The 25499-nt window shown below is 33.8% G+C and overlaps 2 protein-coding genes and 1 long non-coding RNA gene across 3 annotated transcripts; 1 reads left to right on the forward strand and 2 right to left on the reverse strand.

Annotated features, from left to right (window-relative positions):
* Positions 1-2047: 2047 nt before the first annotated feature.
* On the reverse strand, positions 2048-3998 carry LOC110887180. Its single transcript, XR_002563115.2, has 4 exons — positions 3552-3998; positions 2659-3469; positions 2501-2574; positions 2048-2426 (listed from the first exon to the last, which is right to left on the reverse strand). It is a non-coding gene; the product is annotated as an uncharacterized LOC110887180 (long non-coding RNA).
* Positions 3999-17117: 13119 nt separating this feature from the next.
* LOC110888548 lies at positions 17118-17552 on the reverse strand. The gene has a single exon (XM_022136069.1). It carries the CDS (start codon positions 17550-17552, stop codon positions 17118-17120), a length of 435 nt encoding a protein of 144 aa, XP_021991761.1.
* Positions 17553-19211: 1659 nt separating this feature from the next.
* On the forward strand, positions 19212-25149 carry LOC110890725 (probable pectate lyase 8). Its single transcript, XM_022138348.2, has 7 exons — positions 19212-19460; positions 19759-19818; positions 20297-20368; positions 22692-23334; positions 24050-24153; positions 24259-24397; positions 24629-25149. The coding sequence occupies exons 1-7, from the start codon at positions 19348-19350 to the stop codon at positions 24848-24850; spliced, it is 1353 nt and encodes a 450-aa protein (XP_021994040.1). The 5' UTR covers positions 19212-19347; the 3' UTR covers positions 24851-25149.
* The last annotated feature ends 350 nt before the right edge of the window (positions 25150-25499 follow it).

A 25499-nucleotide genomic window follows, 5' to 3' on the forward strand; every position in this document is an offset into this window, starting at 1 on the left:
AGAACTATGCAACCTGGATATTGCCCCGCCAAGATGCTACTCGGATCTTCTATGTACCCTCAAAATACAATCATCATCACAGTCTATTGTGTTATGTAACCCCGCTTTAAAGCATGATGTACAAGAGTAATTTTCCACTAAACTTAAACAACCTTTAAAGCATGATGTAAAAGTGTTTTAAGCACAAGAAACACATATGTAACCTCACAGGCTCAGCTTATGCATCATAGCCTTAACAGTTTCAGTTCAGACATATTAAGAACACAAACTCAGCTTATGCATCATAGAGTCGACACTTTCAGTTCAGACAGATTAAGAACACAAGCTCAGCTTTTGCATCACAGCCTCAAACACTTTCAGAATGGACATAGAATGGACAGGTGAAACTACCTGCTTGATCCTCAGACGCAAATCCTGAACCAAAATAAACAAATACTTTATAAAGTTTCACACTTGCACAATCGAATCGAATTCTTGAAACCGTTTAACCGAACTTACTCTTGAGATTAGCAAAAAGATTCTCGTTAACGAATCTTGACGTCTCCGGTCCACCATGTCCCTCATAGACAACATTCAAATAAATATAAATATTAATAAAAAATTTAAATAACATTCAAATAATTTTTTCAACAACTAAACCAGTAACCCTAGTTTGGACTTATCCAACTAAAAAACATTTTTAATGAACTCCCTAACAATCACAGACAAAATATCCAAACCAGTAACCAAAAAAATTAAACCACAGTCAAATAAACCCTAGTAAATAAACAAAAAATTTAAACAAAAAAAATAAACACTGGTTAATAAACAAAAAATTTAAACAAAAAAAATAAACCCTCGTTAACCACAGTCAAATTCTATAAATTTAAACAAAAAATCAAGAATAGATCTACTTACAAAGAACAGATCTACTACAAAGAACAGATCTACAACAAAGAACAGATCTACTACAAAAAATTTAAATAAAAAAAATAAACCCTCGTTAACACTCGTTAACCACAGTCAAATTCGTTAACCGAGAACAGATCTACTACAAAGAACAGATCTACTACAAAGAACAGATCTACTACAAATAACAGATCTACTACAAAGAACAGATCTACTACAAAGAACAGATCTACTACAAATAACCCTCGTTAACCCTCGTTAACCACAGTCAAATTCGTTAACCGAGAACAGATCTACTACAAAGAACAGATCTACTACAAATAACAGATCTACCACAAGCACCATCGTTGACGAACCCACAACCAAAAGAAAGATCTGAAACATTACCCATTGAAGATTCAAATAACAAAAAAATAAATAAGATATGGTAACAATAAAGAAAGATCTGAAACATTACCCTGAAATAGTGTCGGATCTCTTGAGATAGTGTTGGATCTTGTAAAGCCACCAGGAAAGAAGCCAAAGAAATCGATGTTGTGTCGGATCTGGTGTCGGATCTGGTGTCGGATCTGGTGTCGGATCTGATGTCGTCAACGATGGAGGAGTCGTGGAGGAGCGGTGGAGGAGCGGTGGATGAAATGAAGGTTAGGGTTAGGGTTTGTAGAGAAACGTGGAGTGTCTGGATGGATGAAACAAAATTGTGGATAGATAGATTGAATGAAACTTTATATAGGATCCATTAAACTAAAAACGGGTCAAGTTAACCATTACATGATCCGCGTGGGTACCAGGTGGAAAACAAGTAGATCTATTATTTGTAGTAGATCTGCTTTATAAAGTAGTAAGTATAGATAGATCTGGAAGAATACTTTTAGATCTGTGAATCTGTGATAATACTTTTACAACTGGAAGACTCAGACATGTAATTGAGAGATGAACACAACTACGGGTAAAGCCATGGCTGCAACACACGGTTGCAAAGTGAGAACTATGCAACCTGGATATTGCCCCGCCAAGATGCTACTCGGATCTTCTATGTACCCTCAAAATACAATCATCATCACAGTCTATTGTGTTATGTAACCCCGCTTTAAAGCATAATGTACAAGAGTAATTTTCCACTAAACTTAAACAACCTTTAAAGCATGATGTAAAAGTGTTTTAAGCACAAGAAACACATATGTAACCTCACAGGCTCAGCTTATGCATCATAGCCTTAACAATTTCAGTTCAGACATATTAAGAACACAAGCTCAGCTTATGCATCATAGAGTCGACACTTTCAGTTCAGACAGATTAAGAACACAAGCTCAGCTTTTGCATCACAGCCTCAAACACTTTCAGAATGGACATAGAATGGACAGGTGAAACTACCTGCTTGAGAGATCCCTTATCGGGATCATAAAACCGTTCACAGAAAAACACATGATCAACTATGTAAGTGCTGTCCAAAGAGGAAAGGTCATTCTTCCTTCTAACTTCACACTTTCCTCTATTGCTGACACTGAAAACTTATGTGTCTCTTCACTGTAATACACCTGGAAATCCAATTAAAAATTATCATCAAAACACATTCAAGTGAACTAATATTATAAGTGCATTTAAACCCTACCTCTTGAATGTCAGACCGGTTACGCTATATCTTGATAACATTCGCAGACATATCTTGATCCTCAGACGCAAATCCTGAACCAAAATAAACAAATACTTTATAAAGTTTCACACTTGCACAATCGAATCGAATTCTTGAAACCGTTTAACCGAACTTACTCTTGAGATTAGCAAACAGATTCTCGTTAACGAATCTTGACGTCTCCGGTCCACCATGTCCCTCATAGACAACATTCAAATAAATATAAATATTAATAAAAAATTTAAATAACATTCAAATAATTTTTTCAACAACTAAACCAGTAACCCTAGTTTGGACTTATCCAACTAAAAAACATTTTTAATGAACTCCCTAACAATCACAGACAAAATATCCAAACCAGTAACCAAAAAATTAAACCACAGTCAAATAAACCCTAGTAAATAAACAAAAAATTTAAACAAAAAAATAAACCCTGGTTAATAAACAAAAAATTTAAACAAAAAAAATAAACCCTCGTTAACTACAGTCAAATTCTATAAATTTAAACAAAAAATCAAGAACAGATCTACTTACAAAGAACAGATCTACTACAAACAACAGATCTACTACAAAGAACAGATCTACTACAAAAAATTTAAACAATTAAACAAAAAAATAAACCCTCGTTAACCACAGTCAAATTCTATAAATTTAAACAAAAAATCAAGAACAGATCTACTTACAAAGAACAGATCTACTACAAAGAACAGATCTACTACAAAGAACAGATCTACTACAAATAACAGATCTACTACAAATAACAGATCTACTACAAAGAACAGATCTACTACAAAGAACAGATCTACTACAAATAACCCTCGTTAAACCTCGTTAACCACAGTCAAATTCGTTAACCGAGAACAGATCTACTACACAGAACAGATCTACTACAAATAACAGATCTACCACAAGCACCATCGTTGACGAACCCACAACCAAAAGAAAGATCTGAAACATTACCCATTGAAGATTCAAATTACAAAAAAATAAATAAGATATGGTAACAATAAAGAAAGATCTGAAACATTACCCTGAAATAGTGTCGGATCTCTTGAGATAGTGTTGGATCTTGTAAAGCCACCGGGAAAGAAGCCATAGAAATCGATGTTGTGTCGGATCTGGTGTCGGATCTGATGTCGTCAACGATGGAGGAGTTGTGGAGGAGCGGTGGAGGAGCGGTGGAGGAAATGAAGGTTAGGGTTAGGGTTTGTAGAGAAACGTGAGTGTCTGGATGGATGAAACGAAATATGTGGATAGATAGATTGAATGAAACTTTATATAGGATCCATAAACTAAAAACGGGTCAAGGTAACCATTATATGATCCGCGTGGGTACCAGGTGGAAAACAAGTTTTCAACATGGAAAACAAGTTTTCAACACTTGTGCTTAACAGGTGTGTACATTGGGCTTTAAAGACTTGTAAAGTGGCAAAAGACCATTCTATCCTTCTAATATGCTTTATAAAGTAGTATAGATGATGAAATACATAATGAAAATCTAATTTATCTAAAATAGTTTCTATACGGATTTTAACTTTTTGAAATCTAGCTATAACCAATGTCCTATGCTAGGTTGTCGTCTTCCTCTAGGCTCCATCTTCTTTCTATCTATCTGTAACTATATTAAACCATAATCGGCTGAAAAAAAAACCATCATAAATTATGTATCTCATCTCCTCTCTTTCACACAAATATAAAACAACACACTACACTATTAGTTACCCTTAAAATATCGATTATATCATCAATTATATATATAAATTTGTAAAATCCACACACGTAGATTGTAATAAATTACATTGCGTAAATATGTGCAAAATCAACTATAGGAAATACAAACATTATTAAATGTTTATAACTAACAAAATATATTTTAATAAAGTAATTATAAATAATCAATAAATCTTGATCTTTACAAACTAAAGAATAGTAACACTAAATAAATATGATATAGTTATTTGTAGACAACACAATCTTTCTATACTAATAAACAAAAATCATTTTTCGACACGTGTCATTCTCTGGTTATTTCTCACCCTTAGTTTTTTATTTATCTCTTTTATTAAATAATAATAATATTAAACATCAATTTAACTAAATCTATTTATCTCTTTTGTTTAATTGATTTCTTTTTTAACTCTAAAGTTTCAGTCTTTGGCAATTTAAGTCTAAAGTTTCGATCTTTGGTATTTTAACCCCTTTAATTAATTTGATTTTTCACTTCTAATTCAAAAGTTTTCATCTTTTGCAATTTAACCCCTTTAATTTTTTTTTTACTTTCAATTCAAAGCTTTTCATCATTTGCAGTTTAATCTCAACATTTTTTTTACTTTCAACTTTAGTCTCTTACATACTTTTCATCTTTCATAAGTTCTCCGTTAACGTGTCGTTCTAAATTTCCGACTTAACACGCCGTAACGTGCGTGTGAGGTTCAACGTTTTTCATCTATTTTTTTCCTGTTTGACATGTACGTCGCAACGCGTCTATTTTTTCCCGTTTTATAGGTCTGTCGCAACGTGCGAGTCAGAGATCGACTTAGTTATTTTTTTCTCGGTTTTACACACAGACTCGTGGTCTTGTGAGAAACATTTGCCTTTCATCTAACATGATATATAACTATTGAATCCCCGCCGCATTGCGGCGGGTGGTAAATCTAGTTTATTTAAAACAAAGATTTGAGTATTACTTCAATAAGTAGTAAGATAAAATAAGGTGGAAGATTAACATAATTAATTGTAAATTGAATAATTAGTAAAAATACTTAAGAGAAAAAGTTTAAAATGAGATACTTTATCTCTGAATTAAAATGAGATACTTAGTCAGGTTTTTTCTATATTTAAATAAATTGATTTATTGATATTATAATAACAATGTCTAGTAAAATAGGACTAGTACGAAATAGACTTACTGTGCTCACTTAATTATATTAATAAAGGCCACGTACTCCATCTTTTTCATTGAGGTGGTGTTTGTTTTTTTTTTTGTCAGAAGCACTTCTGGTCACTTATGTCTGCGTCGCGCAGACGCGCGCAGACGTTTGAGTGCAGCAGCTTGTTTGTTTTTTCGCAGACCTTTCATTAAAAAAGGTCTGCGAGACCTCTTCTTGGCATAGACCTAACCACTTCTCACCTTTCTCTCCTCCCTCGACCTCTCTCGACGCTGTCAAAACCCACCGGCACTGACAACCACCACCGTTCTCTCCCCCCTCGATCTCTCTCTCTCTCTTCAGAAACCCCCAAATCGAAACCCTTGAATATGGTGAAATTAGGGCGGCTGAAGTGGTGGTGCTTGGCTTCATGGTGGCGGTGGTTGCGACAGGGTTGGTAGGGGAGGAAGGAGGAGATGGTGGTGGTGGTTGCGACGGGGTGGTGGTGGCTGCGACGGGGTGGGTGGTGGCTGAAGTGGTGGTGGTTAGTTGTGGTGGTGGAGGTGGACGGTGGTTGTGGTAGTAGAGGCAGTGGTGGATCCAGGGTCGGATTCCACTGGGTTCCTTTTGGTAGTTTTTCACTAATTTTCAATATTTTTTTCCCAAATCATACAAGGTTTACACTAATTTTTTCCATTTTCTTCGAATCGAATGGGTTCCTGGGAACCCATGGAACCCTGCTAAATCCGCCCCTGAGTAGAGGGAGGCAGAGAGAGAGAGAGAGAGATCAGAGAGATGTTCTGTGCGTGTTGTGTGTGTGTTGAGTGTGAGAAGAGGTTTTTATATATAAAAAAACAAACCCTCTTATCCTTGCAGACTGCAGACATTTGGTCTACCTCTTCTCTTGCAGATGCTTGCAGATGTGGTCCGCAGACTGCAGACCTTTTCCCGCAGAAAAAACAAAAAGCACCTGAGTCACTTCTGTTTTCAACAATAGGTAACAGGTCGCCGGAAAAACAAAATGAGATTTTATTTTCACTTGTTTCTTTGTATAGATCCGACGAGTTTAAGGGGTGCGAAACCAAAATTTCACGGGGGGTGATCGGGATTTTACTGTATCTATAAAAACTAAAATTAAAAAATTCAAGGTGTGCGCCCGCCCACCCACAACCCAATATAGGTCCGCCCCTGAAGATGAGTAACAACATATGTGTAGTAGGGTGAGAAAACAAAAACCTTAATGCTATAATCGTAGTAGAAAATTAAAATCTAATTCTAATAAAAAAGTCCCTTTAATGCCACATGGCATTCTCTCATAATAAAGGATTTTATCAAAATGTCATGTGGCAGTTTCTCATACAACATCAACCATAATAAATAATATCTAAATTAATATAAAAACCAATGTCCACCTTAATAAATAATTATATTTATATATCATCTCACTCAAGAGAAATTGATATACCATGATGGTTGAGTTACTAAATTACATTATATGATATATAGATAAAAATATAAGATTTACTTTATCTCTTGAATATACAGATTTTACATATTAATGATCAAGATTATCTTCACCTCTGTGACATATGATACAAGGTCATTATATTTTTTATATGTCTGTATTTAATATTGATATCCTTTAAAATCAAAGTCTTTTAATCGTTAGTTTATTATTATCTATAACAAAACTATTATTATTTTCTATTATTATTAATATCTCCGATTTAATTATTTATGCATTATTATATTTACTTTATTTGATAATATAACATCTCATTAAGATTAACCACATATATTTCTAAAAGCAAATGATTAAAAGTAACAAATCTACTAATAAAAAGTCCCCTGAATGTTACATGTCACTCTAATTTAACTTTTACTAAATATCAAATCTAATTTAGTTTTTAATATAAGATTCCAATTATTGTCACGTGTCATTCTCTCCTTCAACCTTACAATTTAGACATACATTTTATTTAAAATATTTTTTAATCCTTATCCTTACTAATATAATAAATTAATTTAAATATGTTAATAACCATATTAGGATGCACTATTTAATTAATTTTAAAGATAAATACAATGTATTTTATTAATTATTATCGTAAATAAAAAATACAATAATTAGATCTTTTTTACTAAACCATCCTTATATTAATACTAATCGGAAAAACACGGTAATTAGATTATACTAATATTACATTTTTTTAACTATGTGATTAGGATTGTACAGAAGTATGATTTGCAATTTATTTTATTTTACGTTTGTAATACACGGGTTTGTAACACTTATAAATTAAAATATTATTTAATCTAAGTTTTTTTATATTTAATCCGTGTAATTCACGGGTTTATAGACTAGTGTTTTAATAATCTATACTATCTCTTTTAGGGTGTAAGGGGTGCATGCTTAATGAGACTAGGCAAACTTTCCCTCTACCCAATCATATTGTGCCATGTCATTTCCCCTCTTATTCTTGCCTAAGACCCCTGTAGTGGGGCGTGATTTGTGCATTTTTTTAAGGATAACGCCCCATAGCGCCCCGAACACCACGACGAGCGGCACTATGGGGGCTTTTTTGGTGGGTGGCGCCATGCACATAGCGGCGCTATGTGTGTTTGATTTTCAAACTTTGACCAATAAAAATCAGTTAAGGGTTTTTATAATTAATTAATAAAATTGAAAATTAATAATTAGATAATTGTGAGTAGGGGCTTTATGACTACGGGCTCTAGTGATATAACACCCCATAAAGCCCCTGTGTGACGTGGCACGACACGTGTCGCATAATGCCCACAAAGAGGCTTTATGACTACGAATAGCCTAATGCCCAAAAAACATAAAGGGTGCATGACTAAAATGAGATTAGGCAAACAATTTTTTTATATACTACCAAATTAATAAATAAAACTTAATTTTAACAAAATAAAAGTACATTAAATTAAAAAAAAAACATTACATTAAATTAATATAAACTAAGTAAAATAACATTAACTAAATTAAAAAAAAGACATTACGTAAAATTAAACCTTATAAGAAATAAAACCATAAAAAATTTAGAAACTATATGGTTATCCATATTTTTTTGCAATCTCGCGTTTTCGAGCTATTGTGATTTCCAATATCTCCGGTGCAACATTGTCGTGTGGCCTGTTAAACGTCTCCAGATCCTTATCAAACCGAATCGATCTCAACGTCTCTCGATATTCATCCGCCAACTCGATATATTTTTCCTCTCGCTTCTTTTTAATTTCCACCAACTCTTGTTTCATATATTTGTATTCTTGGAACTTGTGGGACATACCAACTGACTTTTCGTCCTTTGTCTTTTTTCTCTTTCTTTTTTTCCTTGTTGGAGAGGGGTCTACGTTTATGTCGGGTATATCACTACCTGCTTGATAGTTACCCGAATCAAATGACTTTCTTTTTTGCCCCGAACCACCACTATCCTCGCTCACCAATAGTACCGGGGCCCTGTTCTCATGCTTTCTAACCACCTCCCATGCCTCAATATGAGAAAAGCCAATCGAATGTCGTTTTTGGTATTCTTTTAGTGCTTGTTTCATAACATAAGCATCGTCACTCCCGCTAGAACGTAAACGTTCCTATAATAAAAATATAAATTATATTAATGTAAAAAATAAGAATATATTTTATGATGTAAACGTTAAAAGTTATACCGCTTGATGCCAAAAACCGTTGAATTCGTTCAACTTTGATTGCATATTTTTCCATTTCAGACGGACTTGATGAATGGCCCGTGAGCTTCCCCCAACGGTTGCATTGCAGTGTGCGAGAACGTTATTCCAAAAACTTTCCGCTTTTTGGACATTTCCTTTTTTCTTGTTAATACTACAATGCACATACGCCATTGCTAAAGCCTTTTCTTGCTTCTTTTTCCATCTTTGCGGATCCGCCCTATTCCCTTTTCCTTTCCCTTCATGTTCGGCTTCTACTTCACCATGAAGATCTTCCTCTTTGTCGACTTCTTCGTCTTCATTTAAGTGTTGAATATCGGGTACAAATTCTTCATCTTCGTTGTCATTGTATATGGGAAGCATGTGTTCAACATTATCTCTTGGAGATTGAGACGGTGAACTCCGATAAGCAAACGGGTCAAAAGAGTTTTGGAGGTATTAACGTTAATTGTTTGTTAAACTATTAGTACCTAAGTAAGATATTTTATGCAAACCACAAGGACTAACTATGTTAATACCTCCAAACGTTACAAAATAGAAAGTTAATACCATAGAAAGTGATTTTAAACTATTAGTATCTAATGTTATTTTGTGCAAACCACATAGACTAACTATGTAATTAACTTTTTTTTTTTTAAGTTTTCTTTTATACAAAAACAAATGTCTCATACATGGAAGTTTTAGAATTTAATTTGATAATTGGTACGGTTTTTTTTATCATCTCAACAAACGTCCAAAACGTTTGGGATTTGAAATCCTTATCTATTTATATGTTTTTGGTTCGCTCTTATTCATTCATTCATTCAATATCTACAAAGCTTGTGAGGGGCAATAGTGCTTGCCCCCAATTGGGTTAAATGGGCGGCAAACTGAATAGTGCGCTCCTTTATTGGTCAAATAAATTTATGATTTTATCTCGCTTTAAAATTACGATTTTGCCATCAATATAAAATTATGTTTTTACCCCCACTTAAAAATAAATTTACGCTTTTGCTCCCAGCTAAATATTTCGATTTTGTCCCCGGTTCAAAATTACGATTTTGCCCCGTTTCAATTTACAGTTTTGCCATTAGTTTGCCATCAGTTCAAAATTATGTTTTTACTTTTGCCCTCGGTTCAAAATTACGACTTTGCCCCGTAAAAATTTTCCATTAGTTTTTTTCTCACAACCAAGTTACGATTTTGCCCTCAACTTAAATTTACATTTTGTCCATCGTTTTTGTTTGTTTTCATGGTGAAATTACAATTTTGCCCCCAGTGTAAAATCGCACTCATGCCGGCAACTTTCTGGCACTCCCCCATTGGTCCATTTAATTTATGATTTTATCCCGAATTAAAATTCCGATTTCGCCCTCAGTTAAAAATTACGTTTTTCCCCATCGTTTTAGTTTTTTTAGCAAAACTATAAAGGTTTTTTGTTTTAATTTGTTTACTCGATTTAATTTTTTTTTCCTTGTCAATGAGCTGCCTAACACTGGCTCATTAGTCTTGAAAAATTAAAGTTTTGCCCTGAGCCCAAAATTATGGTCTTATCATCGTTTTAGTTTTTTTACGAGTAAAATTATAGTAGTATTTTTTTAATTGATTGAGAATTATTCGGCCATTGTCCCACAACACGGATGGAGTATCAGCTAGTTATTTAAACAATTGACATATCATCAACATCACATATTATATAATTTTTATTATACACATTATTTATTTGTATTCTTTTACACATCAATATACTTTCATTTTTGTATTATAAAATCGATATATTATACAACCCTTTTATAATACATGAGTCTATAATCCAATATACATTAAAAGTATAATTTCTTTTTTATAAAATAACTTAAGAGCACTATGGTCTATGGGGTGACAGGCTCCAACCTTGACAAAAAAAAATTGAGGTATTATTTAAGCAAAAATCTCGATCACACCCTTTAAAAATATGAAAAAACCCTGCGATCACCTCAACAAAAAATAAATCCCGAGTATGTGGATGCTTAAGAAAACATAAATACTTGTTTTCGTATACGGGTAATAATACACTTTTTTTTTTGTTTTTTGGAACGGGATAATAATAATTTATCCACCTTGAGTCGAATTAAAGACTGTTTTTTTTGGTCCCATTTGGATAAAAGAAAATACAATTATTTTTGGCTACAGAATTTATGATTTAGTTGGCATCTCATGCGGAATGATACAAAATAATTGGTACATATGGTATATTATATTTTTTTCTTTTGAACGGCTGCATATTATAAATATGGTATATTATATTATTATTCTTATATTGTGATGAATCAACGGCGTAGATTGGTTGTGTCCGCTAATCGCTCCACCTGTAGCGTATGACATTCTAGATAAACGAATGATTAGTGGATACGTAATTAGTCGCCGGTGATTTAGGGGAGAATATTGCTGCCTTTTTAAGCCACTTCATGTGCATCTTATACGAGAAAAAAAGATGCATTCTCAAAATCAATTTTGTATATAGATTAAGAATATACGATGAATATCCTAGAAAGAGTATGATGAGATTTGAACTTTTATCAAGTTAAGATCAATTGATAAACGATATCGTAATTAAAATGGAAGTTTGTTATGATAGAAAATTGGGCTTGTTTTAGGTTATATAAACAAACTGAATTAGAATTCGAACCGAATTTGAAATGCTGATTCAGATTCGAAATATCGTTTCGAATTTGAGAATTTTGAGTTCAAGTAGAATTTGATTCAAATTCGTGTTGATTCAAGTATTCCAAAGCATGAGGAAAAAATAAAACAAATAAAAGGTAATAGTATAAAAGATGTCTACACAAATAAATATTATATGTGTTTTTTTATAATAATAAAAAAATTGTATAATTCGAATATTTGGGTGGAATTTGTTTGAAACTCACAAATCCGAATTTAGATAATGACTGAATTCGTTCGAAACTCACAAATAAATATTATATGTGTTCTTTATAATAATAAAAATTGTATAATTCGAATATTTAAGTTGAATTTGTTACTGACAAATATGCGGATACGGACCTGATTTGAATAGTTAAAACCCGAATTCGAATTGATTAGTTTAACTTAGTTTGGTTCGAGTTTCGAGTATTGCAAGCGCAACTAAAATAACGAACGCTCTAAGGAAAGAGTAATAAGGAATATACACTCACTGTTGGCCTTTTAATTAGGTTACATCATTTATTCTACATCATTTATACTAGTTAAGTTTAAATTTTTGACTAAAAATGAAGTCCAAACTTCTCAACCGTACACAAAAGCTAGAAGCTCATAATTGGCTTACTTTTTATTAGTCAAGTATAAAAAGAAAAAAAAAACTAGTCAACCCATTAATCCATTATGAATAAATGGACTTCTAACTTTTATTTATTTTTTGTTAACAAGGGTAAGAAAACTCATCTAAAAAAATTATTGCGTAAGTTAGTGAACAAACATAAAACTGAAAAAAGTTTAGTGTAATTATTGAAACCAAAAGATTAAAACTATTTTGTTTTAATATATATATAAAGAACGAAAAATGTAGTTTGCTAAAACTTTAATTATTTTAAAATAAGCTCAAGTTTACTTATCATTAAGCACATATAATATGGATATTAGCGTATTAGTCACTCTTGATTTACTTGATACCAAATCACTAAAATTTAAAACAAAGCTGAGCTTAAACATGTTTGACAAGATTGATCGGGAGCTCCAGCCTAAGATGAAACTTATTTTATAAATATGTTTGATCCTGAACTTAATACACAAAGTTTAATTGGCTTCGAAAGCTTAAACAAGCTTAGTTATCGTAAATATTTAATTATTTTGGCGTGGAGTGGAGTTTGAGTTATATTCCCAGTTGGTCATGGGGTATTCCATTAAGTGGTTTCCTCTTAGGGAGATCGTTTGATTTCTACTAAGTGCAAATTATGTAAATATGGAAGGGCATCTTTGGGTGGGATTCCAACTTAGGGTGAATGGTTTAAACAGTATATGCTGACCCTTTGGAGTAAACTGAAAATTTAGTTGATATGCATTAAAAAAAATTATACTAAATCTAAACAACCCAGACACCCATATTTTTGGAATTGGAACTCATGTTAATATAATTTTTCTATCTAAAAGTAAATGTAAAAACAAAATACGACCCGCCAAACTTGTTTGTTACCAAACACAACCCTACAAAATCCATGCTTTTCACTTTCATATCTTGAATATGCAATTGATTAGTAAAAGGTACAACATCCCCAGCATAAATAGCTACATGTTAAGCATAAAGTACAACATACCAAGCATGGCCCCCACTACTGTCTCCGACCAACCATTTGTTGCTTCAATACAAAGGTATCATGAAAAAAGTTACTACCAATCAATGAAACAAAACTATGGTGGTTAATCAAAAGCTAAAGCTTAGGAAGCTTGTGCCTTTTCATCAATTTACAACCATAAGCATAATTATAATTAGGTTTAGTACTCCTGTCCTGAATAATTATTGTTAGACTGTTAGTGTAAGTGATAACTTCATTATAATTATTGTGACACCCTAGATAAATATTACATTGATCATGCACATGAGATAGTGAATAAATGAAAATGTGCAACCTCAAATACCGATAACCATTTTGGGCGTATTAATGTAGATGAGTGAAAAACTTTACAGTTAAACGTGTTTGATAAGATTAAACCTATGATGAATGACCCTCCTATAAAGTATCCACTCGAGCAATAAAAAATAAATATGTAAGCTTGTTAGGGTGAGCGGGGCACTTCTCGGGGAGGGGAGTGGGGAGTGAAGTCCCCGAGCGGGAACACCGTCGCCATCAATTCGAGGAGGGGAAACGGGGTGTAGGGGCGGACATACATATAGCCCAAGGTGGGCGGGCGCACCCCCGGGAAAAAAAATTTAGTGTTATTTTCCGTTGAAAATCTCGTCTGCACTCCTTGGATTTTTTCGTCCGCATCCCTTGAATTTTTTCATCCGCACCCCTTGGAATTTTTCGTCCACACACCTTAGGTAAAAAATGTTTTCGATTTATATTTTAAATTTTTTTTAGTAAACTCTAATTAAAAAAACTACCTAAATTATATAAACTTATACTACCCAACTTAACCCAAATACCCAATACCTTAACCCACTATTTCATTAAACATAATTAGCCCACTAATTACTAGCCCATTAACCAAACTCAACCTAAGTTCAAACTATAATAATTAAAATAAGCCCAACAGTCCCTTAGAATTCATCCCGCCATCCCTCTCTTGGGTTGTCTCCTACCAGCGATCATCGACCACAACAACAACCACAACAGCACGTCATCAGCAGCCGCGAACCACCGCCGTCCGACACCAAAGGGTAACAAAATTCTTAAATAGGTTTGAAATTTCATGTGTTTTGACGTTGTTTATGGTTGTTTAGATGATTTTTAGGGTGATTATGTTGTTTAGATGATTTTTAGGGTGATTACACACGATTTCTAGGGTTGAAAATTAAAATTGAAACATTATTTTATGGAGTGATGAACTTATGCATCAATTTGTTTGTGATAGGAACCATGAGTAGGGACGTTATGGCGCAATTTCTTTTGTTTTACATGACCCGACCCGAACCGACCCGATACGAACCGATTTTTTTACTTATATACCTAGGGGCCTAAAATTTTTAAAAATGTTTCGCACCCCCATGGAAAAATTCCTGGGTCCGCCACTGGTGGGGTGGGGGAGCGGTGTGTACTCACCGATTGAGAGAGAGGAGAGAGAGAGAGAGAGTGGGTGATTGGTTGTTAATATGGGTCCACCCTTTTTCCACCAATCATATTTTTTTTCTTATTTTTTTATAGAAAAAATAATTGTGTGAGTGGAGTGATGCCAACGTTTGAGTGCAAAATAGGGACTTAAGAGGGGAGTTGACGTGGCGCGTGCTGATTGGGTGTGTGTAAGAGATGTCACTTCCCTAAGAGAGGAGTGCCCCTCTCACCCTTATATTTAAACTTTAAAGTAAACAATTTTAATTGATATGAGAGTAAAGATGTTAGTTCGTCTATTTATAAAAAAAAACTATATAATAAATAATCAGTAGAATAAAACTATTGATTGGGTGAAGGAAGTTAGTTAAGTTACTATAACTTTTACTAAAAGAAAACGGTTTATCAAAAGTTATAATAATCCAGAAATTAATTTTAGTTTTCATTTTCATTTTCATTTTCATTTTCATTTTGAGGAATTATAGAATGCCCATCTTGTTGAGCCCTACCAACTTTGAATACTATTGTAAAAGAACTCAAATGATCTTCAACACTTGGAACATGGAATCTAACTTTTTTGCTTCGCAAGGGTAAATAATCTCACAAGAGCTAGTGTTAGTGTGGGGTACCCCACTTGTTAGAGGCACATGCTTTTTAAATAGAAGATCACAGGTTTAAAACTGGGTAAATGAGTAATTTAGAATTATTGGTGTAAAGTAGAAAAATAACATTTGCCGTTCATACAAATAATCATAAGCATCAGCATAGCTTAGTGGCTTAGGGCATTCAACACGCGGTGTTTCTATACATAAAAATCTTGTTAAGGGTCTGTTATTATTTTCACGTATGATACTTTGTCTTTGAAATGTAAGATTGTCGAGCACAATATATAAATTCTAATACACAAATATAAAGTGAACACACAAAATTGGTTAGGTAAACTCTTATATCTTTTTTCTTCTTTTTTTAAAGGCCAACAGAATTTTTATTTTGTAAAACAAGCAAGCAACTTACACCAAACAGAACTTGCAGCCATCAAAACAGAATTTTTATCTTATATCTTATTAACACTATCATCACATAGATATAATTAATTTTTTTATTGTTATGATCTTCTGTTATAACTATCTCTGATAACATATTTTATCTTTAAATATTTACTACATCCAAAAATAACTTTCGACTCGATCTTAAGGTATAAGGAGTGGTTAAACACTTTAAAGTGGCAAACCAAAAAATCGACCAATCAGAGCGCGCCATGTCAATTAGGCAAAAGTGTTTAAACTTTGCTGAAAAGTGTTGGCAATGGTTTAAACACTTGCTGAAGTGGTAAACTTTTATTATTATTTTTTTTTTGCAATATTTTATTTAATATAAATAAATTTAGGATATATACATTAAATTAAAAAACAATAAAGTTTCATAAATTAAATTAAAAACATCAAAGTTACACTAAATTAAAAAACAATAAAATTACATTAACATGAAACAATTTAAACTAGTCTTCGTCGGAATCGACCAAAAGATGGGGTAAATCTTGACTTGCGAGATGATCTACGAGATCGTGTTTGAGTCTCCAATGGGTGTCTTCATTCATCAACTCGCCCAGCACCGTATCGTCTAGAGCCGGCTCGACCGGAGGATCCCGAATGTGCACCGGTGCTATGGCCTTTCCATCATCTTTCAAAATCATGTTGTGTAAAATAATACACGTGTACACGACATTCCTAATTTTTTTTAACCGATCTTGCTCGCATCGGTCGACTCAATACACCCCATTTCCCCTTTAAAACACCAAAAGCCTGTTCGACGTCTTTTCTTGCCGCCTCATGTTGCCTCTTGAATTTCTTTTCGTTTACTTCGTGAGGGTAAGGGATCGACTTCACAAACACGGACCACGAAGGGTAGATTCCATCCACGAGCAAATAACCACGTTTGTATAAATGGTTGTTAACGTAAAATGGACATTTTGGCGCGGTTCCATTTCGTTCCGTTAAAAATAACGGAGATTGTTGTAGAACATTGATATCGTTTTGAGAACCGGGTGGACCGGCAAAAGCATGCCAAAACCATAAGTCTTGAGAAGCAACCACTTCGAGCATAACAGTCGGGTATCTATGATCTCCTCGCATATATTGGCCTCGATACTCTGTCGGACAAAAACACCAAACGAAATGGGTGCAATCAAGGCTACCGAACATACCTGGAAGGTGATGTTTTTCCTCATGAGCTTGGTATAAAAGTGCCATGTCGTGGCTTGTCGGTCTACGTAAGAACTCTGGACCATATATTTTGCAAACCGTGTCACAAAAATATTCTAGGCACTCGCGGGAAGTACTCGTCGTTCTCGTCTGGAGTGTTTCCAGTTGCGAGCTGTTTAATAGCCGATGTCACCTTTTGCAAGGGCGTAAAGCCCTTCCTACCTCGCGCATCGGGGGCCTCTACAAACCACGGGTCGTTCTCTTCCACATCGGACACAATTTTTAGAAACAAACGTTTCGACATACGGAACCTATGCCGAAAGATATCTTCGTTGTACTTCGGGTCTTCGACAAAATAATCCGCCATGAGTGTCTCATGCCCCTCCTCACGTTGACGTTCAATATATCTCCTTCGGTTAGACGTGCCGGTATCTTGAAGTTCGGCTTCTTCGATGAGATTTTGAAAAAAAAGAATGCTACTATCGGATGAATCGTCGCTAGTCATGGGTGGGAACCATAACGGGAGTTCATCCGCCATTTTGTATGGTAAACTTTTAGAAGGAATTTGTGGTATTTTTTGGTTTGTTTGAGTATAAATTTGAAGGTATATGGTTAAATGGTTTATTGTGTTATATATAGTTTAATTTTAATTTTTTTTTTTAAACGGTAATATTACCGTTGGAGGTGGCCCCCCCACGTTTCAAAATCATCTTCCCGACTCGGTAAACCTTTACCGATTGAGCAAGTTTGCCGCATCGCCAAAAGGTTGGCGGCGGTGTTTGCCGATCGGCAAACTAGTTTGCCGAGCTTCATCGAGTTCCACTCCGTATGCCCTTAAATGTATATTTTCAATGGTTAATGGAAAAACTGATAAACTAAATATTAAGACATGCTTTTTTCTAGAGACTCAAAATATTTAACTTTAAAAGTAGGTTTTTCACAACAATCATAAAATTTGCCACTAGTGAAAAAGTAATTAAATATATAATTGGAAGAAAAAAAAATCACAATTTACATATATTGTCTTCAACTTTTTCAATATTATATACTTTATTTTATAAATGAATAAAAAAATAAACATTAACAGTATAACAGACGGAAAAAGAATTCCACGTGGGCATCGGGTTACATTTCTAAATTCTATTTAACTGGATAACGCAAGACTACCTAACGAGTGGGCAACATTTAACGACCGTTAACTTTTAACATTTTCTGCTTAAAGTCTATAAATCGGGCCGTTACATTGAGGTTGCCAGGTTGCCACTATGAAAGAACAAATAAATAATATCAAAACTATTAAGGATTTTCAAACGTCATTTCTTTAGGGTTTTTTTCATAATAATTTATTTACCAAATAAATATTTTTTTTTCTCTAATAATTTGTTTCTGTAAACTTTTAAAAAATGTTATAAATATGTTTTTTTTAACATTCGGCTATAAATTATATTGTAAACAAAGTAATATTCAAAATAAAACAATTTTTTTTTGTTTTGTAAAACTATACCGAATATCATTACCACAATGATACGAAACCGATACCGTACTAAACCGATCGGAAACATCGGCAGGATAGCAATATTCGTTTTTATAGCTTTCGATTTCAACACAAGTTGGTTTCTAGTTTCGGTATTTTTTGCATTACCAATAACGAACCAGTTCAGTACAACCATCACCACTACAATGAGTTTGTGTTTTTACTCATTTCGATTTTGGTTACTTTTGGTAAGGATACCGAATATTTTTTTTTCAATATTTAGGTATAGACTCTATTGAGAAAAAAAGTGGTATTAAATAAGAAATAATTTTTATATCATAAACTATACAGCGTAACGATACCATACCATATCAAACTATACAAATACCAATCGGATAACATTAGTATTGTTAACCGTATCCTTTTTTTAATGATTTTTCGATGTAAAACATATGTGGTGTACTCTATATATTTTTTATTAGATAAGATAACTTTTGTGTAATTAACCTAATACCTAAGTTTTCAACTTAGGTAAAAAAAAAAAACATAAACGAATAATAAAATAAGTAACCATGTACACAAAAATTTTCCCTCTATATACATTTACATTTAACGGACGGAAAAAGAATGCCACGTGAGAATCAGGTTACATTTCCAGTTAACCGGATTACCTAACGAATGGACAACAATTAACGACCGTTAACTTTTAACATCTTCTGCCACAACTCTATAAATAAAGCGGTTACATTGCAGCTGCCGTTCTAACTTCCTCTGACCACCAAACTGAAACACACACAAACACACACACAGTGTGTGTAAACATTCATCTTCAGTAGTGAAGGAGGAGGTTGAAACTTGAATGTGTGCAATGCCGATGGATGTACCGAAGAAACCGTTCGCCATTTGTTCATTTCTGTTTCTAATGCTGTTAATTGCTACCGCTGTGCACATAGAAAATGATTCAAACCTTAGGTTTGGATGATTTTGAGCTTGATTATTGTGTTATCATTTTCATCATTTATGTTTTCGAAATCTGTTAGAAATGTGGAAAGTGAACGCAATGTTTCGTGTTTTAGAGATATTTTAGGTCGAATTACAGAGTGTTTGTTTTGATTAGCTGTTCTAATTAGGCTTAAAGTTTGTTTTCATCATTTACATTTGTGAATTCTGTTAAAATTACGCAGTGTTTCTTTAATTATATGAGCTAATTAGGCTCTCAAAGTTCTTCATTAGTTAAATCAGAAGCTTACATGTGTGTTATACCGTACAGGACTGCGGAAACAGAGAAGTTGCAGAACCAGAGCTTCTACGACTCATCAATGGCGGCAAGGTAAAAACAATAGACATTTGATAAAAAAAAAAACTTTAGTAGTTTCATCAGAGTTTTTATCTTCTACAACGAGGAGTAGATTCATTGCAGTACGGTTATAACTTATTAGAATCACAACCGTTGAGATACCGGATTTTGAGATCTGGACGGTTAATTTGCAGCAGTTGTTGATGTTACAATTCCTCTTATTCATTGGATCCTGTTAACATTTCAGATTCTAAAAACCGTTTTTGTTATTTGTTTTTCTCTCCACTTTTAGACCGTTATAACCGTAAAAAAGTTGCACTGTTGTGTTTCTCTCTCACACACTGAAAACACACACACATACATCTCACTTTTTGTGACGGATATAGTACGCTTGTTCCCTGCACACGCTGTCGCTAATTAATGGCCGTGCGTGCTTGCTTTTTGCGACTATGAATGGGATTAAAATTGTTTAAAAAAAAAATTAATTTGAGTTATGTGTGGAGTTACGCAGAATAAAGGAGATTGAAGCTTTGAATGATAATGCAGTTCAAGATCCAGAAGAGGTTGTCTCTCATGTTGAAATGTGAGTGTATCTATTTACACACATATAGAAATGATTTTATAATTCATGTTTAAAGTTTGTTTTAAAGGAAAATGATGATACATTCAGTAAAACTAAATATATTAAACTAATTTGAATGGATTTTACTTTTTAGTGACATGGGGATGGTAGACATAAACAAATGATTTGAGGAATTCTCTTCCTGTTTCGAAGTCACACAAAACTAGATCTTTTTTTTTTTTTTTTTTTTTTTTTTTTTTTTTTTTTTATAATAGGTGACATTCCATCTCAAACATATAAATTAGAAACGTTTTTAGGAATTACTTTACTCTTAGAGTTAGGTATTAAATATTAATGTGGTGTTGCTCTCTTTGAGATCGAAGGTTCAAGTCCTGTTAAAGACGACTTTTATGTAATTTAAGTTGCTTAAAAAATTATTTTACTATTTTAGGCTATGAAAATGTATTATTATTGTTATTAGTTTAAATCTATCATATGTTAGTTTTGTTTATTATATAATAAGCCAATTTCATCTTTTAAACAAAATAAATTAGTTGTACTTGATTACACACTAAAGGTTAGAGATGTTCAAAAAGAGAACAGGCATGTTAATTTTTTAAAAGAAAAAGTTAGTCGTGTAATTAAAAATGGTGAACTAAATATAGTATTTCTTTTAACGAAAATTATTTTTTATTATGGATAATTTCATATACATTTAAGAAAAACTGGTATAATACCAAACATTTAAGAAAAAAAAAAACTAATATCAAATATACACATTTAGAACACTTAAAATCCTGTATCTGTCCATTTTACTATATTGCAAATTATATTATGACCAATATATTTTTACACTTTATCAACCTATAAACTATTTGGCAAATGTGTTTATGTAATAAACATATAAAATAGTATATTCAATGTTAGACCGGTGGGTGTGGCTTAGCGCCACCCGCCACCTAAGCCTCCATAGCATCCCTGGGGCGTCATCGTCCACACCGAGCAAATGAAAGGGGGGCCCATCCTTCTTCTCGCCATTGTGTTAACGTAAGAAAAGGGGTGCAGGTGGGGCCCACCTCTTTTCAACCAAAATTTTTTTTAACTTTGTTTAATAGGAGACTTTATACACACCCTGCAAGTTAAAGGAAGTAGCTTTAAAGCCCCTTGTGTGATGTGGCGTTTACGTGGCGTGATAAAGCCCCTAAGGGTTTTATACCGCACCCTCCAGCCTAATGGTTTTCACTCTGTAAAAAGAAATTAATATAGGAAATTAACCTTTTTACAAACCAATGCTATACTTCTGTGCCTAAATTGCCATAACAGAGGAACCAACCCATGTGCTCCTACTTTGACCTAGACGAAATCAGACTACATAACCTTACACATGGTTTTCTGATCGATTTTGACATCTTTGCAACCGGTTTTAACCCAACTCCTTATTGGCTATTGCATTTCCTTTACATGCCACATGTAAATTTTTCTACTTTTTAACTTTTTCATATGTTAGAAACTGTTTTAGTCGTTTAACTTCTGTAAAGTCACTATGCTCCCATATATTCGTTTCTTATGTCAAATGGTTTTCTTTTTAAGTTACCCATACCTCCAAAATCTTACTACTCAACAAACTAATCTTTGCCATGTGCCACGCATGTGCTTCCAAAGAAAGATAAAGTAATATTCAATCTTATTCACTTTTAAAAGGGAATTAAAATTCACACAACCGGTATCTCTATCTATATGTACATACATAGAGAGAGTTAGAGTGAAAAGGATGTGAGAATAAGATAATAGGGGTGTGAGAATAGAATCACCCTTTTTTTTAAATTCAACCAGGATTTTCCTCGTGCGCTATACGACCGGAGTTTGGTCGTTTTCCCTTGTGCTACACGGTGTGACTTTTGTCGTTATCGCCTTAACTCATTAGAAACTATGAAAGCGAATATCCCTGATTATACCAATTCTCTAAACCTTAATAAAAAAAAAAACTAAACATGTTTATTTTTTATGGTAAAATTATAAAACAAAATCAAAGTCTTGTTGAAATATGGAAAATCTAAAGTTTACTGCACACTATAAAAACCACACAAAAAGACAAAATAGGTATTATTCCTAACTGGTCTTTTAAATATTATATAACAAAATAGTGACATATTTTGAATCTTGTTGAGTCGATAAACCATGATTGATTACATATAAAGAAAAATTGGTTGGTCATTTGGGTAACATGTTATGGGAAAATTTTGTCAATTCATTTATTTCTTATTATTTAAACTTACAATAAAAATAAAATTCGCCACATTTTTCACCATTCTGACCAGATAGTACGTGATTATGTAATATGCAGGACCATGAGAAACAACACCGAGAGAAGGAAACTAGGATACTTCTCATGTGGGACGGGTAACCCTATTGACGACTGCTGGCGTTGCGACCCAAACTGGCACCACAACCGCAAGCGCCTAGCAGACTGCGGCATTGGGTTCGGACGAAACGCAATCGGAGGCCGCGAAGGTCGTTTCTATGTGGTCACCGACCACCGAGACGATGACCCAGTCAACCCACGGCCCGGGACCCTACGCCACGCCGTCATACAAACCGCCCCCCTCTGGATCGTGTTCAAACGCGACATGGTGATACAACTAAAGCAAGAACTTATTATGAACAGCTTTAAAACCATCGATGCGCGCGGAGTGAATGTGCACATAGCTAATGGAGCTTGTTTAACTCTTCAGTTTATTACTAATGTTATTATTCATGGGTTGCATATTCATGATTGTAAACCAACTGGTAATGCCTTAGTTAGAAGCTCTCCTTCACATTATGGTTGGAGAACAAGGGCTGATGGTGATGCTATTTCCATTTTTGGATCTAGTCATATTTGGATTGATCATAACTCTCTTTCTAATTGTGCTGATGGGCTTGTTGATGCTGTTATGGGCTCCACTGCCATCACTATTTCCAATAATCATTTTGCTCACCACAATGAGGTCAGTAAATCTTTACATTATAGTTACATGTGACAAATTACCATGTTTATAAATGGTTGAAATTGACCTATCTGTCTAAATTGAAGCAAATCGGTAGGCTTAGCTGGTTTTGACGTTTTAATGGTCCGCCCTTATAAACTTTTTTTATATACTTTTATGAACCATTTTTTTATCATTTTATAAAATTTAACGGAAACTAATAATTTTGAAAAATTAAATAAAATCAACCGTTAAACCATTAAAACAGAGCCGGCCCACTAACTCCGCCAGTTTGGTTAGTAGTTTCTTGAAAACGTAGAGGTGCACAAAGTAACCGTAACCAGTTAATAAGGAGTAACCGATTAGTTGCTATTTTAACCATAGGTTAGTAACCGGTTAGGGGTTTCTTTAGAAATAACAAGTTATTTTAACCGATGTACCGGTTAACCGGGAAAAACTGATAAAAACTTGAAAATAACCCGTTAATTAACCGAAAATAACTGGTTATTAACCCCCGCCGGTCAAAGTGAATAACCGAACCAATTACTTAAAACTTCAGCGTAGGTCAAACTTGCTTAACTTGACGGTAAACACCCTAATCGGGCTGGACTGACCCGAAATGTCTTTTTATAAAAAAAAGTATATCTTATAATAAATAATTAAATGTCATAATTGTCACTCATGATTAAAAAAACAACAATTTATGTACTTGTAATAATGACTTATTGCAAAACAGGTGATGTTGTTGGGGCATAGTGATTCTTATTATAGAGACAAGATGATGCAAGTGACTATAGCATATAACCATTTTGGTAAAGGTTTAATTCAGAGAATGCCAAGGTATATTATTAATTAATGTCTTTAATTCACTGTACGTGTAAGGTGGTGCATCTATCTGACTCATTCTCTTTTTGTTATTAAATAAATAAATAAATATATTTGCAGGTGTAGACATGGGTATTTCCATGTGGTTAACAATGACTACACTCACTGGGAGATGTATGCTATTGGTGGAAGTGCAAGCCCCACCATCAACAGCCAAGGCAACAGATATCTTGCACCTAATAATCCTTTCGCAAAAGAGGTACTTTGGGATGTTTAGATGTAACCGTATTTGGTCGCGGATCCAGTAATTTTTTTTTGTGTAGAATCAACACGTTTAACCGAACTTTCAATGTAGTATAAGTCCGCCCCTGATTATTTTAAATTATCTTTTTAATTTTTAACAAGAAAAGGAATAGTTATTTTAACCAAAATTTTCAAATAACACATCACAAGATTCTGAATAATGTTGATTTTGAAATGGTAATTACAGGTTACAAAAAGGGTTGATACTGATATACATAAATGGCATGGGTGGAACTGGAGATCAGAAGGTGATCTACTTCTTAACGGTGCGTATTTCACTCCATCCGGGGGAGGTGCATCTGCAAGCTACGCTAAAGCGTCAAGTTTAGGGGCCAAATCATCTAGCATGGTTGCCGCCATAACCGCCAACGCTGGTGTTCTCAAATGTCGTAGGGGTCACCAATGCTAGCATCACCACGTTGTTTTTCTTGGTCAGCGTTGTTTTTTTCACACTCCGTTCATCACCACGTTGTTGTGTGTTGTGTCGTGCAACCTCGGCCAAGTTCGAAGTGTTGTTCACCGCGCTCTACTTTGTGTTTTTAGATCTAACTAGGTATATTTGTTTTCGGTCACAAGATCTGATTCTTTTTTCTTTTTATTTTTTATGATTTCGTTCTAATTTTCAAAGTGTAATTTCGGTTATTTGAGTAGATACGAGTTGTAATGTTGAAGCTACTTGGGTCATGAAATGAAAAGATTTTTTTTTTTTTTTTTAATTTTGGTGTGGGAATTATTATACATATGATGGTGATGGTGATGGTGATGATTGCACAAAAAGGCAAAAGCTTTCAGAAATTGTCAAAGCTTTGTAATGATCTTGTCTAAGACATTGGATCCGGTTTATACACAATCATTTTCCTCCAAATTGTATTTGACTTTTGTTGACCCAAACTGATTTTTTTTGTAATTTTGACCCAAAGCCCAAACTAATGCACAAGGTACAGGTAACTTGTGTCTCATTGGGTTGTAGAGAAGATATCAAGAGAGAGTGACAACTTTGTCCTACCGATGTACAACTCACGCATGCATAACGTACCAACAAACAAAGCGTGTCATTA

Source organism: Helianthus annuus, chromosome 11, assembly GCF_002127325.2.
Source record: "Helianthus annuus cultivar XRQ/B chromosome 11, HanXRQr2.0-SUNRISE, whole genome shotgun sequence".
In the NCBI taxonomy this organism is placed as follows: Eukaryota; Viridiplantae; Streptophyta; class Magnoliopsida; order Asterales; family Asteraceae; genus Helianthus; species Helianthus annuus.

Bases quoted from the DNA above. Each gene is read 5' to 3' on its own strand.
- LOC110888548 (XM_022136069.1), bottom strand. From the start codon at position 17,552: ATGGCGGATGAACTCCCGTTATGGTTCCCACCCATGACTAGCGACGAT.
- LOC110890725 (XM_022138348.2), top strand. From the start codon at position 19,348: ATGTGTGCAATGCCGATGGATGTACCGAAGAAACCGTTCGCCATTTGT. The intron at 20,369-22,691 runs GTGAGTGTATCT...TGTAATATGCAG, and splicing joins GTTGTCTCTCATGTTGAAAT to GACCATGAGAAACAACACCG. The intron at 24,398-24,628 runs GTACTTTGGGAT...TGGTAATTACAG, and splicing joins ATAATCCTTTCGCAAAAGAG to GTTACAAAAAGGGTTGATAC.